The sequence below is a fragment of the Antechinus flavipes genome, chromosome 3 (assembly GCF_016432865.1).
Source record: "Antechinus flavipes isolate AdamAnt ecotype Samford, QLD, Australia chromosome 3, AdamAnt_v2, whole genome shotgun sequence".
Classification (NCBI taxonomy): domain Eukaryota; kingdom Metazoa; phylum Chordata; class Mammalia; order Dasyuromorphia; family Dasyuridae; genus Antechinus; species Antechinus flavipes.
In genome coordinates, this window is record NC_067400.1 from 149105972 (window position 1) to 149127401 (window position 21430).

Sequence of the window (21430 nt, forward strand, 5' to 3'; positions counted from 1 at the left end):
TAGCAAAAAAAGGTATTTTTTTTCTCACTGAAGAAAATAATTTCTTAAAAATTAAAATTCAGCAAATGAATGCTAATGATCCCATGAGACATACAGTCACAAGAATGAAAAAAATAGAAGAAAATATCAATTAAGTTATTGGAAAAAACTGACCTAAACAATAGACTGAGGAGAGATAATTTTAAAATTATTGAACCACCTGAAAGCTATGATAACATGAAGAAATTAATTTCTTGAAATTTCAAGAAATGAAAAAGGAAACTGCTATGATAGCTTAAAAACAGGGCAAAATAGACTTTCTAGATGTGAATGTTATAAATTCATCCCTAAAACAGAAGAAAGTAGCAGAATGGATTAGTAGCAAGAATTCAACAATATATTAAGTACAAGAAACATACCTAAAATTTAAAGCTAGATATGAGTTAAAATAAGAGGTTGAAGCAATATCTAGTATGCTTCAGTTGAAGTAAAGAAAAAACACCACAAAAACAAAATGCTTAACAGTCATGATCTCAGACAGAGCAAAAGCAAAAAAAAAATCCTAATTAATACTTATTAGAGACAGATTTTTTCTTTTGCATTTTCATTAAATGTGAATGTAAAATTATAAAATTATTAATTAAATTTCTTTTTGCTTTTGCTCTATCTGAGATCATGACTGCTATCCTTCATGCTGCTTATATCCCAACAGTGTAGTGATAAGACCTAGTATGCAGAATGAGACATCCACACAAACACCTGTAGGACATAGTAAATGAAAGAATTTGTTTTATTTAACTACACATATTTGATACAGGGGTTTGTCTTTTGTTTTTATTTTTTTTTAATGAGAATGGGGGAGATAAAGGGAGGAGGAAATTGATTTCTTTCAATTGAAAAAAAATAAAAAATTTTAAATGACCATAGTAATATAAAATTCCTTTGATATTATTTTTTTAAAAAATATTTTCCCTTTTAATAAAGAATGATCCAAGAGAAAATTCTAGAAGGGAATAACTCCACCACTATTCCAAGAAGGGTCTCAGAGAATAAAATGACTTAGGCATAAGGACTACTAAAAAGAAATCAAGCGAAAAACTATAAATGAAATGAAAGCTATGGAGGAAAGATTTGGAAGGAGAATTTGTAGCTTAGAAAAAAGTAGAGTAAAATGTACTGAAGAGAAAATTAGAATGGACCAAACAGAAATGAATAATTCCATAATTATAAGAAATATTAGGAGAAAATCAGATGTTTAAAATAGGAAAAAAACACCATAGTATCTCTTGTTAAAAACAATTGTCCTAGAAAATGTATTCAAAACAAACCCATTATCAACTTTCTAATCATTCTCCCTTTGCAAAATATCCTGCTGCTGTCAAGGATACCACCACTCTTTCAGTCACCCAGGTTAATTTCTTTGTCATTCTTATCTCCCCTCTTACTCATTCACTTAGCATATCCAATCTGTTGCCCAATCTTGCTATTTGACTTCAAAATATTTCTTAATATTCCTCCTTTTCTTAACTTAAAAAGTGACTAATCCAATGCAGGGCCTTCTTCAATCATGGCTTAGACTCAAAATAGCCTCCTACTCAGCTCTCTCTGCCTTTATGTCTTTCCTCACTGCAATTCATTATGTTCACATTGCAACAGCAATTTTCTTAAGTTCAGTCTAGTCTAACCATGTCACCCTATACTCTCACTTAATAGATTTCATTGATTCCTTATTATGTGGATATTCTTATGTTATGACTCTTCAAAATATCTACAATACAGTGAGTATTCTTACTGTTACTTGAATGTGACATATTATTCCCCAACTCTGTACTTTTTCCCTTGCTATCTCCATGCTATAATGCTCTTCCTTCTCACCATTACATTATGACTTCCTTCATACAAATCCTACCTTTCTCATCTTCTCCTTCTCCCTAATTCCAATTGCTATTATTATTTTGTTATTATCTTCTCTTGACAAAGAATTGATAGACTGAAGAATGTAAAATGAGTTATCTTTCTGAATATGTCAAACAAAGGAATTTATTTTGATTGGTTTTTTAAAAATTTACAACAAATTTAATTTACAACATATATTTAATTGCACATATTTTGTATGTACAATTTGTTGTATGTTGTTGCTCCTATTAGAATATGAACTCTTTAAGGTCTCTTCACATTTTTGTTTTTTGTTGTAGCCCAAATACTTAGGATCATACCTGAGAAATAGAAAAAGATTAATAAATGCTTTTTGAATAAAATGTAAGATAATCTAAGAACTATCAGAGTAAATGAAATTTATGATTTTTTTTAAGGCTGGATTCAATACTTCAAGGAGTTTTAAGTGAAAATTATCTATAGCTAAATCAAAAGACATAGTAAAAAAGACAGCTTCTGAAGCAGTACCCAAAATGAAGAATCCTGGGAACATCATAGCCAAAATCCAGAACATTTTTTGTCAAAGAAAACTATTGTTAACAGCCAGAAAGAAGTTCAAATACAATAAATCATAATCAATATGAATAAATATTTGTAGTTACCACTTTTTTTGGGAGATGAAAAATAAGAATACAGTCTTCCAAAAGGCAAAAGATATGAGTTTCATACCTTTGCTCTGCAAAAAAAAAAAAAAATCTGATAGGGAAAACTGATATTCAATGGAATAGATTTTCAACATAATTCTGATGAAAAAGATCAGAACTGAGTAGAAAATTTAGAACTTCAAACAAAGGAGTCAAGTGAACCCAGAAAGGTAAAAATATATGAATAAACGAGTGAAAGGGACTCTCATAATGAAGGACTTTTGTTTTAAGAAGTAAAGAAGAATGAAGTATCCCTTCAAAATTTTAATGTTTTCAAGGATCGAAGACAGATATCGGATTGATGAGAGGAGAGAAGAGGAGAGGAGAGGAGATGAGATGAAAGGATATGGAAATGAATCAATTCTGGTTTGATGATCATAAAAAGCAAAGGAAAGTAGGAAACAGTGAAGAGTTCTCATATTAGAAGGGAAAAAGTGGAGGAGGAGGGAGTAGAAGGCACTGCATGCACCTCATTCTAATCAATGATAGGCTGAATGGACATGCTTACACAAAAACAATGAATCTGTAGGAAAAGGGTTATTTAAACTCAAGAGAGAAACAGGTAAGAAATCAGGAGAATGGAGAAGGGGTATAAAAGGGACAGTAGTAAAATTAAGAACCAATTATTGGGACCTGAATGAAGGGAAGAGAAAATAGGTAGTGACACTGAAAAAGCTCATTGGTCCAACTACAGATCACCATCACCAATCACAAACCTGTTTCAACACTGTATCCTTGTTGCATGTTTTCCCTTCAGAATGTGAACTCTTTGAGTTCAGTGATCATATTTTTGCTTTTTGTTGTAGCCCAAATGATTAGGATAATACCTGACACATAGAGACTAATAAGTGCTTCCTTTTAAAAAGAAGAAAAAGATCAGTAAAAAGAGGGAAAAGGACAAGAGGACAGAATGGAGATAAAAAAATACAATTAATAATCAAAACTCATGGCGATGAATGGAATAGACTTATCTATAATATGATAAAATAGAATGAATTAGAAGCAGCAAAATCCAATATGTTTTAATTATAAATAATATATTTATTATTATTTTATATACTTAAACATAATGATTAACATGGAGATAAAATAAAGGATTTTTGCCTCAGGTGAACTAAGAAAAACAACAAAAAAACTAGGCAAAGAATAAGTAAATTGTCATAATTAAAAGATATGAATAGGTGAATACTAATGTATTAATGCTTAAAGCTACAATAGATAATAAAAGGTTTATAAACATTTCTCCTATGTTTGTAACTTTTGTAAATATTAACAATGATCTAGGGCATAAAAGTTTTATAAGCTTATGTAGAAAGTTACATTTTAAACTGATTTTAGTAAATAAAAATTATATAAATAACCTACTACATAGATATAGTAAAGGCTATTTACAAAATATATTTATTTTTGTTTAAAACAATAAAAACTATAGGAATAAATAGAATAAATAGTATATACATGAAATCAAGAGTCAGAATTATTTATTAATGAAAATATTCTAGATGATTCTCCAATAAGATCAGAAGTAAAGCAAAGATATCCTTTCAATATGATTTGCTGCAATTTTAGAAATTCTAGTATTACCAAGACAAGAAAAAGAAAAAGACTATAAACTTTATGAAAAAGGTAAGGAAATTGTTGCTTTAGGCAGATGATTATATTTAATTAGAGAAGCTTATAGATTCAGCTGAAATCAGTGGGAAAAGTAATTTAAGTAGATTAGAAGAATATAAAATAAAACCATATAATCATAACATTTTTATAAATTACCAACAAAACTTAGCAGGAAAAAATTTTTAAAAAGAGAGAACTGGCATTGAAGTCAGATTAGTCCTATACAGAGTTCAAGTCCTACCTCTGTCACATTTTGGCTATGTGATCCTGGACAAGTCATTTAACCTGTCAGGGGCCTAGGCGACTAAGACTCTGAATAACAACAATAACAAAATATAACCATAAGCTTTAGTAAATAATTACCCCAAAGTATCATTAAATAAAGGATATGATCAATGACAAGACTATGCTATTAGTATCTAGATACTAGTCAAATCTCCTAAGGAATACTGGTTACCTGTGAAAGTAGCAGTAACAAAAGAAGCTTGTAATCAGGGGGTAGTATCTATTAGATAAAAGAGTTTTAAGATATGATGAAATTTCTCTTTTACTGAGAAGGTATTAAAAATGATCACTATTAAGTTAATTTGGGAATGCTAAGAAGTAGAATGTGTATATGCTTTAATTGACCAAATGGTAACTGACTAGAAAATTAAATAAAAGTTATTTTAAAATGAAAGCTATTTGTTTACTTTTAAGAGAAATTCAAAGCTTTAGCTAGACAGGAATATAAATTAAAAAAAAAAAAAACAACACTGAAACTTTTTGACTTCTAACCTAATGGTAAGAGAACATTTCAATCTTAAGCAATCATATTTAAGTATAACTTTTAAAAACTAAACTAAAAAATCAATTTAGTGTTACAATTTTAAAATTACCTTAGAGGAATTCTGTACTGATAGAATAGTTCAGCAATTTTTACAAAATCTGTTGTAACTTCTTGACCAGGATCAATAAAAAGAACCTAAAAGGAAAATAGAACTTAGTAATTAAAATTATTTTTTATTTTTAAGTATCTACTATTACCCTGGTAAAATTTAAAGTCAGTGTGGTTTTCAGTTGATGAAATTATCAATTATAAAACTCTCTATTAATATAAACATTTTGAAAGAAGTAGCTGTCACATTAATTTAGTGTGTGGTTTTTTTTAAACAATGTAGTTACTAGAATCAATGTCAGCATTACTCACGGCACTTTTAAACTGTCTTCTTCATCAACTATGTTATCCTATCCTCAGCATATATCATCATTTCTTTTTTAAACCTTTAACAGTGCCCTCAAAAAAGCCTAATACAGAGTCTATATTTTATATGTAATTAAAAATATGTCACACCATATGTAAAATTATCAATCATATTTTACAAACCTTTTATTTTCTATTTAATTTAGAATTCAAAATCCAAACATTTTAAATTCAAATATTTAATATTTCAATGGAATGTGATGAAAATCTTTTAAGATAGTTAGAAAATTGATAGCTGAGTATTGCTATATTTGGTATAAATGGAATAAAAAAGATTTACTACACTCTAAGTCCCATACTAAAAATGAGGATGTCCTGCATCTTTGAGTTAATTCCTGGAGGAAAGCAAAATAAGGTCAACTAAACCACAAGTCTTAGTTTAAGTCTCTCTTCTTTATGTTGTTTGTTAAAAATCAGAGAAATACTAAAATTTTTACATAATATGTTTACTGATAAGCAGCCATATTCACAAAAGAAAACAATCTAATTATTTTATTTACTCCTTTTAAAGAAAATAGAAACAGGAAAAAAGATTTTTGGAGGAATCTTCAGGAATTCTTTCATGCTCAAAAATATTGTTCTATTGTTTAGAATATTTGGTTCCCCAAATCCTTGGACCAAGCTTTAATCCCATAATCACACTTTGTATCAGGTTCAGTACTTTTCAGTTGCTCTTTTCTTTAAAAGAAACAGATTGTACCTTTTGCACCCTGTGGTCATACTGATTTGGGGGAAGAAGAAAGAATGTCTAATTTATCAGAGAGCTGTTATCATTGGTTTAATTTTAATCTACAGGTTTGGGAATTTCCCAAACTACAGGTTGGGAAAGTTCGCTTCTCTTATCTTACCCGCTGGGGGATGTTAACATTACCTAATCAGCGGACAAACCTTCCCCTCCAATTCTAAAGCCCTCTGATGATGATATCAGAGATCTCCCTAATTCAGATTTGTCAGCAGGCGCATTTTCTCTAAGGTAATGTATTAAGGATTTGTTCAAATTTCAGTTGCACAGAAACAAATCCTCCATTCATAACATTTTTGTTATGAAACTGCCCCTAAAATAGTTTCATCTAAAAATCATGTTTTATGGAAAAACAACAGATGGTTCTGTCTATAATTCAGGCAGTATATGTAAAATATTTAGATATTCTATAATAGGAGTCAACATCTTGGCATGTAATACATGGGTCAATGCTCAGATGTATTATGTTAGATGCTCTCTAGGTTGCCGTAGCTATTGCCTATTCCACCCTGGTTTCTCTGCTATAGAAAGTGCATCACTTTGAATCTTAGGTTTTGATAACTTACAAATACTCTTGCAAATACTTTCTATATCCCATTTTTCCTATGGTTTGCTTAGTTTAGCATGATAACTCCAAAAGGCTGCTATTTATTTGAAACGTATCTACTTTGTTAGAGAATGAAATGACTTTTAAGACTGAACAACTTACCAGATTATAAAAATTACGTCTAATTGAGGGTATATTTCCAGGGTATATTGGCTCCAAAAGTTCCTGGCAACTCGCTGGCCACATAGCATATATATCATCTTGTTCTAAATTATTCATCCACTAGAAAAGAAGCCAGTAATTTATAAAAATGATAATACTGATAGACATAGGAAAATAAAACTGGGAAAAGAATAAAAGTGAAATTTAATAGTAAGTATACATTTCTTTGTCCTCATTCATAATTTGCTTTGAAATCAACTTTTTGTGCATATATACCATAATTTTAGCTTCTTGCATAGTTACTTCTACAGCCAAGTAGGTATGTTGCAGTCTTACACACCTTGTATTCAAATGTTTTATTGATGTTCTTACTAGTGAGAACTTTATGTATAGGTCTTAGATTCATAGTACTGAAAAAGACGAGATAGAAATAACAATAGTAACAAAATAGTTGGCATTTATTAAGCAGTTTAAGGTTTGCAAATCACTTGGTATGCTTTCTCATTTCATACAATCCTATAAGCAATTATTATTATATTTCATGGGTAAGAAAATTGAGGCTTAGGGAGTTTAAATGATTTGCTCAGGGTTTCATCATTACCGTGTGTGTGTGTGTGTGTGCGTGTGTGTGTATGTGTGTGTGTGTGTATAGTCTTCCTGACTTTAATTCTGATATTCAACTCAATATGCTTAACTTCCATTTAATTTCACTACCACATTAGTATAGAAGAAGAAACTGAGACCTGGAGAAGTAACTTGGCCAAGGAACCAATGAGTATTAGTATCAAACCAATACTAATTAAATTAGAATTAGAATTCTAATCAGGAGATCTGATGTAATATCAATTGAATTATCCAAGGGATAATTTAGAGAATTAAATAAAACAAGAATAAAATTCATCTAATGGAACAAAAGTCAAAAACATAAAAAAAAAACGACAAAAAAGTTGAAAAGGAATCTTAACAGATCTCAAATTTTATTATAAAATAACTAATAATAGCTGATCATGAAAAAAACTAAAAAAGGAAAAAGAAACCTGAACATTAGTTTGGATAGGTAAAATTTAGGAGCACAGGCAACAGCTCCTCTTTCTTAATATTCTTAAAGTTGCCACTTCTATTTTCCTTAGAGAGTTGCTATTTCGGGGCAGCAAGATAGTGCAGTGAATAGAGCACCAGCCCTGAAGTCAGGAGGACCTGAGTTCAGATGTCACTTCAGACACTTTCTAGTTGTGTGACCGTGGACAAGTCACTTAACCCCAACTGCCTCAGCTATTGATAGAAATTACTAATTTTATCCAGCCAGCTCTGAGTGATAGTAGATCTATCCAGTTAAAGTCTAGGCTGAAGTCCCCAAGCCATTGGTTATTTCCACTTTTCTATATGGCCCACTGTATTGCAATAAGCCCTAATTAACATCAGCATGACACAATAGAATTGAACACAAACATACCTTAAGGTATACAATCTTTATTCATAACCAGAAAAGTAAAAAGAATATAAAATATAATGAATGAATTACTACATATACTACACCTCTCTTAGACGTATTCACAACTAGGCTGTAGGTACAACCCTAAATCAGGTATTCTTAGACATATTTTAGATGTCTAGTCTTAGAAGTTGTGGCTTGAAAATGAAATAATTTTCAGATAGAATTAACAACTTTACCATTTATAACTTCTACTGGCTTTCCCATTCAGGAATCAGGCAAACTTGGCTCTTTCTGATTGCTCTTTTATGCTAAACCCTGGCCTTTTGGATGTTCTATATCTTGTCAGCTCTTCTTCCTGTTGTTTTTCAGCTCCTAATATTCCTCAATCTACATAGGAAACAATTGACCCATGTTTCCTAATGTGGATAATGGTCAGTCAAGCACAGGTGCTTTATTACCACTGCTGGGTCGAAAATCAGGAAAATAACATATGAATTGACATAGGGTTTTAATAATAAGCTAATGAATTTTAGACTCTCTACTCTTTAGTCTTAAAGGTGGAACTAAATAAACTCTGAAGCTCCTTTTATACCTAAAATTTACAGTTTTGATTAAAAAAAACTTTAAAAAGTAACACTTTAGATAGTAAAGATAGGACAGCATTAGAAATACAAACAAAATTGAATGCTCTTGTTGAAAAAGGATTTTAAAAAAAAGAAATATGTGTGCATTACATATATATGTATGTGTATACACACACACACACACACACACACACATATATATATATTTCTTATAAATAACTTGTTTCTCCAAAGGTCTTATCAATTATTTGAGGGCAATACTTATATTTAATAATTCTTTTATGCTCACCAAAAATTTTTAATATGATATTTGAATAATACTTCTTCAGCTAAATTGAGAATGAGTTTTACTTCTGAAAACTAATTCTATTTGGGAACCTGAAATATCTTCCAACTTCTTCTATATATATATCCTAATTTTATATATCCTTCAAAAAAGAGTTTAAATCCTAAATTATCCATAAACTCTTCCCTCATGCTTCCCTAATCTTAAAGTGATTGTTTCATCTCTAAACCTTTTACAATTATTATTGTGCATATAATTTTAATATTAATAAATTTATAGATAAATAATACACTGATAAGTAAAATCTCCTTTATTGTTTTTAAATTATATTAACATGTTGATATGATTTAACTTTAATATTTCTATGTTTTATCTTCCCAACTAAACTGAATGCTCTTTGCTTTCCCAAATGCAATAAATATAGGACCTTCTTTCTAATAAACATCTAATAAGCACATTTTGGGGCTTGATTTTGAGATAACTGGAAGACAGTCTGAAATGTTCTGGTCAAAATTTTGAACCTTGATTAGAGGATGCTCAAATGGAATGGTTAAAAGAGAATTGATTTCTTAAAATATAGTATGTCAAATTCTTTCCCAGATTCTTCTTACTAGAAATTGTATGGACTAGACAACAAACTAATTGAAATTACATATTTGAAGAGAAACATTGGTTCAGTATTACATAACTCCAAATGTTCACACCTAATATAACACTGTATCAACTTCTAGGGATAGAAAAGAGGAATTCCATTAATCTTGCCATTTTGTTCATTATTGGGATGACCAGGAAAAATGCAAGGAAGAAAAATAGAAGAGAGCAATAATTATGAAGAAGAGAATTGTTAAGAATAAAGAATATGAATACTTACATTATTGCAATCATGATTTAATATTCCTTGGTAAGGACTGGGAAGAAGAATGATGAGTGAAGAAAAGGATTAAAAGTAAGAAAAAGGAAGCATAAATAGTCAAGACTAAGATTTTATGGAAAAGAGAAAAAATAAAAATGAATACAAATTTATCACTTTATAAAGTAATGTATTAAATATTTTGTGAAAGCAGAATCTTCTAGTTGTTTTAAAAAATGCTTCATGTTTAATTTCACAAAATATGTTAGAACTTTCAGTAACTTCAATATATGTCTACTATATTAATGAAAATATAGGACCTATTGATAGTGACATTAAATTACATTATAAAAACATAAATTTTCATTGAAGGATTGAAAATGAAAACTCATAAAGATTAGATTCAAAAATATATAATAATTTAATTTTGTATTAACCGAAGGGGAAAAAGTATTTAATTGAATATTTTGCAATAATAACTAGGCAGTGTGACATGATCAATGTATTTCTAAATGTTCAAATTTTTAAAACCTTCTGATATCATTAATTTGAAAACCAAATGATTCAACATTTATGAGCAGCCTCATAAAGTACTTATCCCAACAATAAAATTGATACTTTTGTTGACATAAATTATTCTGTCATATTTTAGTTTTAAGAAACTTATGAATTAGTAATGTTCATCTCTTAATATTTTCTCTATCACTACGGATCTTTTGAAATAAAAGGTCCCCAAAACACAAGCATATATTCTGCTGTGCCAAGCACTTCATAACATTTTTTTTTCTAATGTATATGATACCAAGTGAACACTCTGAATTTTCACTGTTTATCATACTTCTATTTCCATGGTAGTCCTCTCTAGAAAAATATCAAATCATAAAACTTCAGTTAATGACCATAAACTAACACAAGCATTACTGAAATGGTCACTTTTCTTTTTCATGAAACATTTTAAAAAAGTGATGAACTTAAAATGAATTTTTAAAAAATGAACTTAAAATTAAATGAAATCAGACCAATAATGGCATATGAGAAATGGAAATATAAAAATTACTATACTTCTGAAATGAAGATTATGAAAAAACAAAATTTTAAGGATATCCTAGTACCTAAGCTCTTTTTCTTATACAATGTCTTATCTATTTGCTACTTCTTCATTTCTAAAGATAATGAACTACAAAGCAAATCTGAGTAAAGGCTATGGGATATAAAGTATCACAAAAATATTTGCTTTGTTTTAACATGACAAGAATACCGAACAAATTTCTTAGCATTTCCTTCTAACATATATAGAATAAAAGCTCACACTTAAGGAACTCAGAAGTACTAACAAAAAAAAATGTGATAAAAGTGGAATGCCTCTTCCCACCACTTTTCCTAAAATGTTAAATTAATCCTAGCAAATGGCTCATTCATAACAGGATTTATGCAGTATTAAGCCTTAATATGCTAAAAGTTTTTGCCTAAAGATTTAGAATTACATGCAAACATACCATTATTGAAGCATGTCGAATATCTAATGCATAGTTGTCATCCATATGATGTGTTTTTAATTTTAAAAGTTTGCTGAAGTCTTTTTCTTTAATCCCAAGATCACGAAGGCCATTCATTGCTTTCCCTTCTAATTTCAGCATATCCAGAATACTGAATAGTCAAAGAAAAGAAATAAATACATATATTATTGTTAAATACTTTTAAAAATTGGATCTAGAATTTCATTGGTATAGGGACTATCTGGGGAACAAGCTGTACCAATACAAACCGGGCTCTGCTCAGAAACTTACTATATTAGCTATTTGGTCATTGAGAAGTGAAGTGATCTAGTGGCAATATATGTCAGAAGTAGGACTTGATTCCAGATTCAGCTGTGTTTTGAATTCATCTGTAAATTTGTATAACTTCAATATATACTTATAACTGTCTAAACCATTAAAGTTCAGATTTAACAATTCAATTAGGATTGAGTATGTGCTATATAATACTACCATTGTGGGAGGTTTAGCAGAGAGTATGGAATAGAGTGATACAGGCTGGAAAAGGGGGAAAAAGTTACTATCTGTGCCTTTAGAAAAAGGGTTTCTTTTACTAAAAAGACAATGACGCTATCATTAATGATTAATTTGTACAAGGGAATAAGACTAAAGTCATCAATACAGTTTTCTTGTAAGTAGAAAAGCACAGGACACAAGATAATCAGAAGCTCTTTGGGTTTGAAAAATGCTTCCCAACAAGTACACCACCAATGCAAATTCAGAGGCAGAGGAGCTTTGCCCAACTGAATCAAATATAATATTCTTGTTGAATATGCTTTTTATTAAAATGTTTAAGAAAAAACTCCTTTTGCTAAAAGTTATTGTTTCAATTCATCCTAGTGGTAGCTTTAGGGACAGGAAGTTCTCAATTAAAATTCTATCTCAGGCACATATTTCTAGCTACATGATCCCTGGCAAACAGTTTAAAACTCAGCTTCAGTTTTTTCAGCACCCATCTCCTGGGGTTATTATAAAACGCTGATGAGATAATCTTTATAAAGTACTTTGTAAAGCCTAAACCATTCAGAAACTTTGCGTTTATCATTCTCAAACCTGAACTTCAACTAGACTTGAGTTAGGCCAGACATCCTCCTTTGGTATAGATGTCAATCTACCCACATTTTTTCCTCCTAGGCAAAATTAATCCAACATTGTAAGCCTTTCCTTAGGTCTTTTCTATATTTTATGGCACCACTGCATAAATTGTAGAGCTTTCTTACAGCTGTACATCATGGATACTTTTTAAAAAAGTTTTATTGATTTTTTTTTTAATACCACAGACTCTTCCCAATATACTCTCAGTACAAATACTGAACCCTACTTTGTCAAAACAAGAAACAGCTAAGCAAAAGTGACTGACAAGAGTACTAAACCCAACTGTATATGCAGCTTTCCAATCCCATAATCCCTCACAATTTTAACTAGAAAGAAGGAAGTTTGCTTTATTGTTTTTTCTCAGACCAAAAGAGTTCTGGCAACTTCTTGTTCTTTCTCTATCATTTTGGCTCTGCCACTGAAGATCATTTTCTGACCTCTTTTCCAGATCAACAACAAGATCATTTTTCTACCTGAAATGCTTTCAAGAATGATTAGGCCATTCCACAGTTCCAAAAACAATATGTTAACATATCTATCTTCTCACAGCTCCTTCAAAATCATTTTTATCTTTTGGTCTTTTGCCAATTTCTTAGGTGTTAGGTGTAGGCACTGGGATATTTCTATGTGTAATTATATTGTCATTAATGATCTGAAGCAATCTTTTATAAGGCTATAAAAATTCTGTAGTTTTTTTTTTTTAACAAGATAGTTTGTTATAGTTGGTCAGCACTTATCCCTTGGGAAATATCTTAATTTTTTTTAATAATAGCTTTTTATTTTCAAAATACGTGCAAAGATAGTTTTCAATATTCACTCTTGCAAAACCTTGTATTCCAAATTTTTCTTCCTCCCTCCTTCATCCTCACCTACACATCAAGTAATATAATACGGGTTAAAAATGTAAAATTTTTCTAAATATTTCTAAATATCATGCTGTACAAGAAAAATCAGATCAAAAAGAAAAAAAGAAAAGAAAGCAAGCAAACAACAACCACAAAAGGTGAAAATACTATATCGTGATTCACATTCAGTCCCCATAGTCCTCTTTCTGGATGCAGATAGATGGCTCTCTCCACTACAAATCTATTGGAATTGGCCTGAATCACCTCATTGTTAAAAACAGCCAAGTCTGTCAAGCACTGTGCTCTCTTGATTCTACTCACTTCACTTAGTGTCAGTTCATGCAAGTCTCTCCAAACCTTTCTGAAATCATCCTGTAATATTCTATATCCATATACCATAACTTATTCAGCCATTCTCCAACTGATGGGCATCTACTCACTTTCCTTGTCACTACAAAAAGGATTGCTACAAACATTGTCACACATATGAGTCCTTGAGAAATATACACATACATATTATATATATATACACACATATGTATATGTATATCTATTCATACATACACATACATAGACACATATACATATACCTAACAAATATATATGTGCATGCATGCATGTGTATATATTTATGTATATATGTTTTATTTTCTCACTGCCAAATGTTTTAACTTCAGAATTTGATATTTTATCAAAGTAGATAATATTAAGGAAAAAACATTTCATATGCTTGTTACTGTATCCTAAAGCCTATAAGACCTTTCCATTCTATTTGCAGATGAAACCTTCCATATGTGTTGTCTTCATTAGAATGCAAGCTCCTTAAAAGTAGGGACTTTCACTTTTTTGTTTGTATTCCTATTGCTTTGCACAGAGTAAGTGCTTAACAAATGCTGTGCTTGTTACCAGGTATGTTGTAGAGAATATTTGTATTTAGGCAAAAATTTGGTAAGAGAGTTATTAACCCTTGCAATTCTGAAATTTTGTCATGTTACATACTAAAAAGTTTCCCTCTCTTCATTCCTTGTATCATGATTTAAATAAACATCTGAGGCCCAGAAAAATAGAATTAAGTGGAAAGGAAAATTAAATTAGGTATGTTTTCCCTTGTTTTACCACTTCTGTAAAACTCCTTTCACCTTTTACTCTCTCACCTTTATTCTCTCAGTTTCAGCTTCTAGCAACGTGTTTGGTACATAATAAGCACTTGATAAATCATTGTTGATTGATTTAGTAAATTTTTTTCTTTGCTGAAAAAAGCTTCTTAGATATTCAACCAAATATGGAGGAGTTGATCTGTAAAGGTTAGAATTCTACTTATCACTGATTTTTTTTGTGCTTAGAATGAGGTATACTGGAAAATGTATTTCCAATATACAGTTAATTAGATCACTCATATCAAATCTCTTAAGATTACTACCTTTTCACAATTTTCATGTTTTTCACAGTTCTTTAATTCATGGTTGTACCTCACTTTCCATCATCTCATGAGCAATAATGAATATAGTAAATGTAATAAAATTGACCATGTAACATAAAATTTATATAAAGAATCTGATTCTTACCTAAATGGATCATGAAAGTCCAAGTCAATCTGAAGACCATTTATAAATAGACGAGCATCTCCTGGCTCAATTTCAAGTCTATCATGGAGACTCTTAAAATAGAATAAGAACAGACTGAGGTAAGGATCAAAATGTAAGCGAACAAGATAACAATACATCTTATTGTTATCTTATTGGCCTAGACACATCACCTATGTTTCCAGGATAGTTACTTGTTGAGAATATGAATGAATGGATGAGTGTGTGTCACATAGACACACATATATAAAATGCTCCTGTACCTATTTATGTATTACTCCCCATACCATTATAACCAGTAAAATCTGGATAAAGTAGAATCAGTAACAAGATCTGAGGAGGATAGAAATGAGAAGGGGCCCTTTGCCTACTCTTGCTCTACCCAACAAAGGACTGACCCAGGAATTGTGGTTCATTCATCTCTCATAAAATAGGTAAGTTTAGGCTCATAAGAGAAATGTGACAGAGATGGTTTTAAGCATAAATTCAGAAATTTACTTTGATTCCTATGCTTTTATTTTATTTATTGCCCCCTGACTCCAACATTCCCTTGCTTGTTTAGTGCTCAATATCCTCGTGGCTTATTTCCTTTCATACTTTTCACCTTCATATGAATTGGTTTCATTTTGTCACTTATAAAGTAACTGTATAGAAATTCAAATGGTACTGAAGGAAGTATGTAGCCTAGATTAAATAGCATTGTTATTTTTTGTATCAATAGTCTTGTCCTGAAACTAAATAACCCTATACTGGACTAAAGATATTGTTAAAATATCTACGTGCCTCTTATATATTGGTTTTTCACTAAAAATGAACATAAGAATATTTATGAAAATCATGCTCACTTTAGTTTTTGCCAAAATACCAATATATTTTATTGCCTGGATAATTTCTATAAGTCTATTTAATATTTCAACTTCATATAAGGGTTCAAATAAACAGATTTGACTTCAGGCATTTTATATGGCAAATATAGAATTGAAATAGTTTCAACAAAGATCATGAATAATAAGTTTTGAGTAAAAAGGAATCTCAAAAGCCATAAGAGTCCCAAACTGCTTAAACTAGCTTGCCCCAAATCATAAAAGTAGTATTGCTATATTATTCTGTATTCAGCACTGGTGATTATGGTGATTATAATGCACATTTTTGAACCATGACTGCTTTTTGTTATTGTATCTATGGCTTCTTTGGTATAGGGGATGCACTGAACAGAAACTTCCTTCACTCATGCAAATAATAAACTTGTAATTTATAATCTTAAATAATTGCTTGGGGCCACTTAACGATTAACTTGACTTGCTCATGATTACATAGTTATTATGTGACAGAAACAGCATTTGAATCCATGTCTTCCTGGTTCTGAGACTTATTCTCTAGTCATTATATGACAGTATAATGAAGTATTCAAAATTTAACAAAACATAATTGAAGTATGCTTCCAATGATCTAAGATTTTATAATTTTGAGTACTTCTAAGAATGCAGAATATAAACTTCTACATCTTAGTGAACTCTGAAAGGAATCACTATAGTAAAGAAAAAAAAATCATTTACTGATGTTCAACCTTCTGGTCATGAGCTTCTCCAGATTCAGCTAGACTGCTCTTCAGACACAAGTGCGAAGCCCAGCTTTCATCATTTTAACAAACATTCATTAAGCATATCCCCTACATGTTAGATATTGTGTCAGGTCCTCTGGATATAAAAACAAAACTAAGACAGTCTCTAATCTTAGTGAACTCATGCTGCATTGAATACAGATAAGTAAAAATAAAAAAAAATACAAATTATTTTCTAATAACTGGAGAGATCAGAGGAGATTTTTATTTGGGAAAATGATACTTGAACTGGGTTTTGAAGTTAACAAAGGATTTGATAAAGCAGAAGTAAGGAGGACCACATTTCTGTTGCATGGAAAAGCCTGTGAACTGTCAGAGACTGGAAATGTTATGTCATCAAAAGAATAGGCTGATAGAGCCTCCTAGGGATTGCATGACTCTGAGAACCTTTCCACAACACCATGAGTTGAATTTTCAAAGACGAAACTAAGTATTAAAACAATAATGTGCTACTGATCACTAATGAATCCATCATTATGTAACACACACTTTTGTCCATTGTATCAATACTCCTTTGCATAATGCCTATATAACAAGAGAGAGAGGTTTTCAAGTTGCTGTTACTGTGCTTAGAGGCTTCAGTATGTAGGCTAATGAAGCAAAATTTACTGACTGTGGAGGGTCAACTGTGCAAATGAAAACCTCTTTAAACACACTGATCAGTTTTGTTTTTTTTTTTTTTATCTTGCAAGATAGTGCTTTCAAACAGGACAATAAAACTGATGACTAGAATAAACTTTAAAAGGTCAAAACTGAATAAAAGAATGGATCAAATGATTATCAAAATGTACATTAAACATTTTATGATGGAAATTATAGAATAATGGACATAGGACTCTTTACATATCCCAAAATTTACAATTTTGTTCATATTGTCATCTACCACTGAATTCTAAATCTTGTGTTCTCTATATTATATTTCATTACTTTTTCTAAGAAATTAAGACACTATCCATATAACTTTTAGCTCACATAGGAGAGCACCTGTTTTGCAATTTTCATCATAAACAAATTTACAAAAAGTTTCTTTTGATAGCTACAATTTAAAAGACCTTTATTTGTTTAATCATCTTTTTTTAAACTAGAAAGACTTTAAAAATACTAAGTCCTTTAATGTTGCATTTAAGAAATTTAGAAATTTAGCATTATTTTGTACAGGACAATAAAAAATTTCTTATTCTCCATGAGCTTATGATGTAGGAAAGGGAATAAGACAAGAACATAGCAATAGGAATGTATTCATTTGATACAGGGAACTCCCAAGTGAGGAACCATTTCCTGCTAATGGAGATTAGCACTTTCTATACAAACTATAACATCAGAGTTGCCTAGAACAAAACTTTTTAAATTGTAGGTCATAATCCTATATGGAGTAGCATAATTGAGTGTGTGAGTCATAAAATTGTGAATTATTATTAATAAATGTTTTATTTGTATACTTAAATTGTATACCTATACGTCACAGTTGTGTAAAAATTTCTCTAGCAAAGAGGGGACATGAATGGAAAAAAGTTTAAGAAGCCCTATCCTAGAGTGCTAAAAGGTTAAGTAACTTATTCAGAGTCATAAAATCAGTATGTGTCAGAAGTTGAACCTGAAACCAAGTAATCTAGGTCTAAGGCTATATATATCTTTCCATTGTTATGTATTTGTATAATGTAAGGTAATACTGTTATAGAGAACATTTAGAAAGATACAGTTAAATGGTTAATTTATGAAACAATTATTATAAGTGATTGTGAATTTTTAAATAAGTTATTTAAACAAATACAAAATAGTAATGCTCTGAAAAAATTCCTTTTTTTGGTGACAAATTAAGGGCTACAATTTTGGTTTGAAAATCTGAAATTTTAATAATATAAACTAAATGTATAAAAGAAGTAGTCAAACCTTTTGATTTTCTTCTATTTCCACTCGCATTTGTTGATTTACAGTAATTCTAGATAGCGATCTGCAAAATAAATACTGTTGTCACAAAGTTATTTTTCTTTGATAGTTTAATGTTAATTAATATAGTATAGGTGAAGAAATTGAGAATTCTAACATTCTGTTTATTGTGATTTTATCTCTGTTAAATATAACACATTCTGGAATAAATGTAAGGTAAAAGATAATTCACTAAGTTTCATTCTGTTTTTTGATCAACCAGATTTTGGTTACAAAATGTCATTGGTGGAATAAAGACAAGAGTAGATTAATAAAAAGTTAAAGTACACCAATTGTAGAAACTAAAGTATTCTCAAAATCCTGTCAATTAATAAACAGTTTTTGCTCCAGAAACACTTGTGTGACAAAGCATTTTCATTTTAACAGTTGTTCACATATAGTAAATTTATACAATGGTACCAGATAAATCAAGATTAAAGAAGCCATTTTCTGCATGCATACAAGTGTGCAGATTCATTAAGATATACATTAAGAGAACAATACTGATTACCAATATTGGTATACTTGAGGAACCAAAGGGAATTAAATAGATTATATTTTAACAGACCAAAAAAACTGTTCCTCATGGGAGAGTTATGACTGAGCCAACAATATGTTTTCAATGAAATTGCTGAGTCCTCAGAGATGAGATCAGAATAATTTTTTTTTAAAGGAAGGGAAATAAAAGTTGAATTTAAGTGGAAACAACTCAACAATGAACTATTTAAATAAGTAATCAATATCAAAAATAATAACCAAAAATATTAGAAATTGACTATAAGAATTTTATCCAGAAGTTTAATGTATATGAAGTGATTTACTCTGTGATTTGCAAAGTGACTACCACCAAGAAAACAAAAAAGCCCAGAAAGTGTCTCAGTCATAAACTCAGTCTTACCAATGAAACTATTTTAAACAAACATTATGTATATATTTTAAAAAGCACCAATTGCATATAAATTACCTAGAACTGATATCGTCAGTTCTCTCATCAGTGTATTATATCAGATTATGTGTATGAAATAGCCTATATTAAAGGGCTCTAGTTGATCAAAATAAATAATTTCAATATACCTGGCTTTCATTGGGAAGTTTTGAGAAATATCTCTCATTAATTTTATGGCCTTATAAACTGGAGCAGACATAATTTGAGAAGCTGCTTGAAGGCTAAGATCTGTAAGAAAAAAATTACACTTAATGAACTGAACATCATTTAAGATTTTTATAATATTAATATGTTATTAAAAGTATTTTAATCTATTTTTCCTTATGTTTATCATTATAAATTTAAGCTTGGTGAAATTTACTAAAATTAATATTTTAAATGCTTCCATCTGGACTTTTTATATTTTTGTGAATGAGTAATTAACTATAAATTATTGATTCTTGTTTTCTGAATACATTTAGTACAATATACTTATAAGTAATAGATAAATAAAAATATATCTGACAAAATGCATTTTACTTGTTATGGAAAATTAAGTATCTTAATGTAAGGCTTGATAAAGTGAATAATATTTTGAAAAAGAATTTAATAAAAGGCAAGCAAGACATTCAATTTTAACTTAGAAAGTTAATGGAAATGTCTTTCAACGTGCTTCTCTAAGTGTATAATACTGTATAAAACTGTATTAAAAAATTCTGTTCTTATAAAATTCTACAGAAATGCATGAAAATTAGTGACAAATTGTAGTTTAAATCTATCTAGTATAGTCATTGTCAATAATTCATCTATTTTCCAATCATCAGAATGTGCTAAAGATCTACTTCCATTATTCACTAGTTAATAATTTGACCATGAAAATCACATGATACATTAGATTGAGAAATAGTCTTGAAAGCAGAAACTTAGGGGGTTTTAGGGTGTCACTATAACATTTACTAGCTTGGTGTTGGACCAAGTCATATAATCTGAAATTTAGACATTTCTTCAGAACTATAAATTTGTAATGGGTCTAGCTCTCTCTTTTAGTAGAGTTAATCCACTAATAAAATCCAAGGTTCTTCATATAATGGCAATATACTTTTGTTTGTTTATCATTTTAATACAGGTAGAATTCCATATTAATAAATGTCTTTATTGCATATAACACAGTATACTAAAAGGATTTTTCATGTTTCATTATGACAAAAGCACTTTGTTAATCTTAAGGAACTATACAAATCTGAGGACTTACTTGTGTTTTCTAGCAAATGGAAGTTTAAAGATCAAAGTTTAAAGGGAATTTTTTTGAAGGACCTAGTGCTGTTCTATTAAAGAAATTTCTAGCATTCAAACTTTAAACAAAATGCTTGAATACTCTTATAACATAACTGAGTCACTTTCATGTGGCTCAGTCATTTTAGAAAGAAATTTAGGCAAACTCCTTCTGAAGATGCAAACTGGCAACTGATACTTTAAGATTCTCGAGACCTCAATTATTTACTATCCAAAGCTACTGAAAAGGCTTTGGTACTATCAAATGGTTCAACATCACAAATGAGATTTCATTAATAGAAATTCTACTAATCACCAGCACTAGAAAAAAAAAGGAGAATCAAAGAAGGAAAAGGGTAACAACAGAGAGAAGGTAGAGCTACTATTCAATTTTTATGTGATTTATATGCTCTCTGTAAAGGAGAATGACTTTTGCCCTGGAAATTACAGGGGGAAAATGAGTAACAGGAATTCTGATAGTACAGTGGATAGAGTATTTAGGGTATAATCAGGAAGGTCTGAATTCAAGTCTAGCTTTGGACATTAGCTGGTTATCATTTAACCACTTCTTGCCTCATTTTGCTTAAGTAAAATAGAAATAATAATA

The 21430-nt window shown here is 30.0% G+C and overlaps 1 protein-coding gene across 1 annotated transcript in view; it reads right to left on the reverse strand.

Annotated features, from left to right (window-relative positions):
- The window catches only part of UGGT2 (UDP-glucose glycoprotein glucosyltransferase 2), a 206028-nt gene that overhangs the window by 112672 nt on the left and 71926 nt on the right, over window positions 1-21430 (reverse strand). Inside the window, exons 9-14 of the mRNA XM_051984021.1 lie at window positions 19701-19800; window positions 18591-18651; window positions 15062-15153; window positions 11518-11668; window positions 6867-6986; window positions 5051-5136 (exon numbers count right to left, since the gene is read on the reverse strand). Of these exons, the coding sequence (XP_051839981.1) occupies window positions 5051-5136; window positions 6867-6986; window positions 11518-11668; window positions 15062-15153; window positions 18591-18651; window positions 19701-19800 (610 nt within the window). The remainder of the gene's footprint in view (window positions 1-5050; window positions 5137-6866; window positions 6987-11517; window positions 11669-15061; window positions 15154-18590; window positions 18652-19700; window positions 19801-21430) is intronic.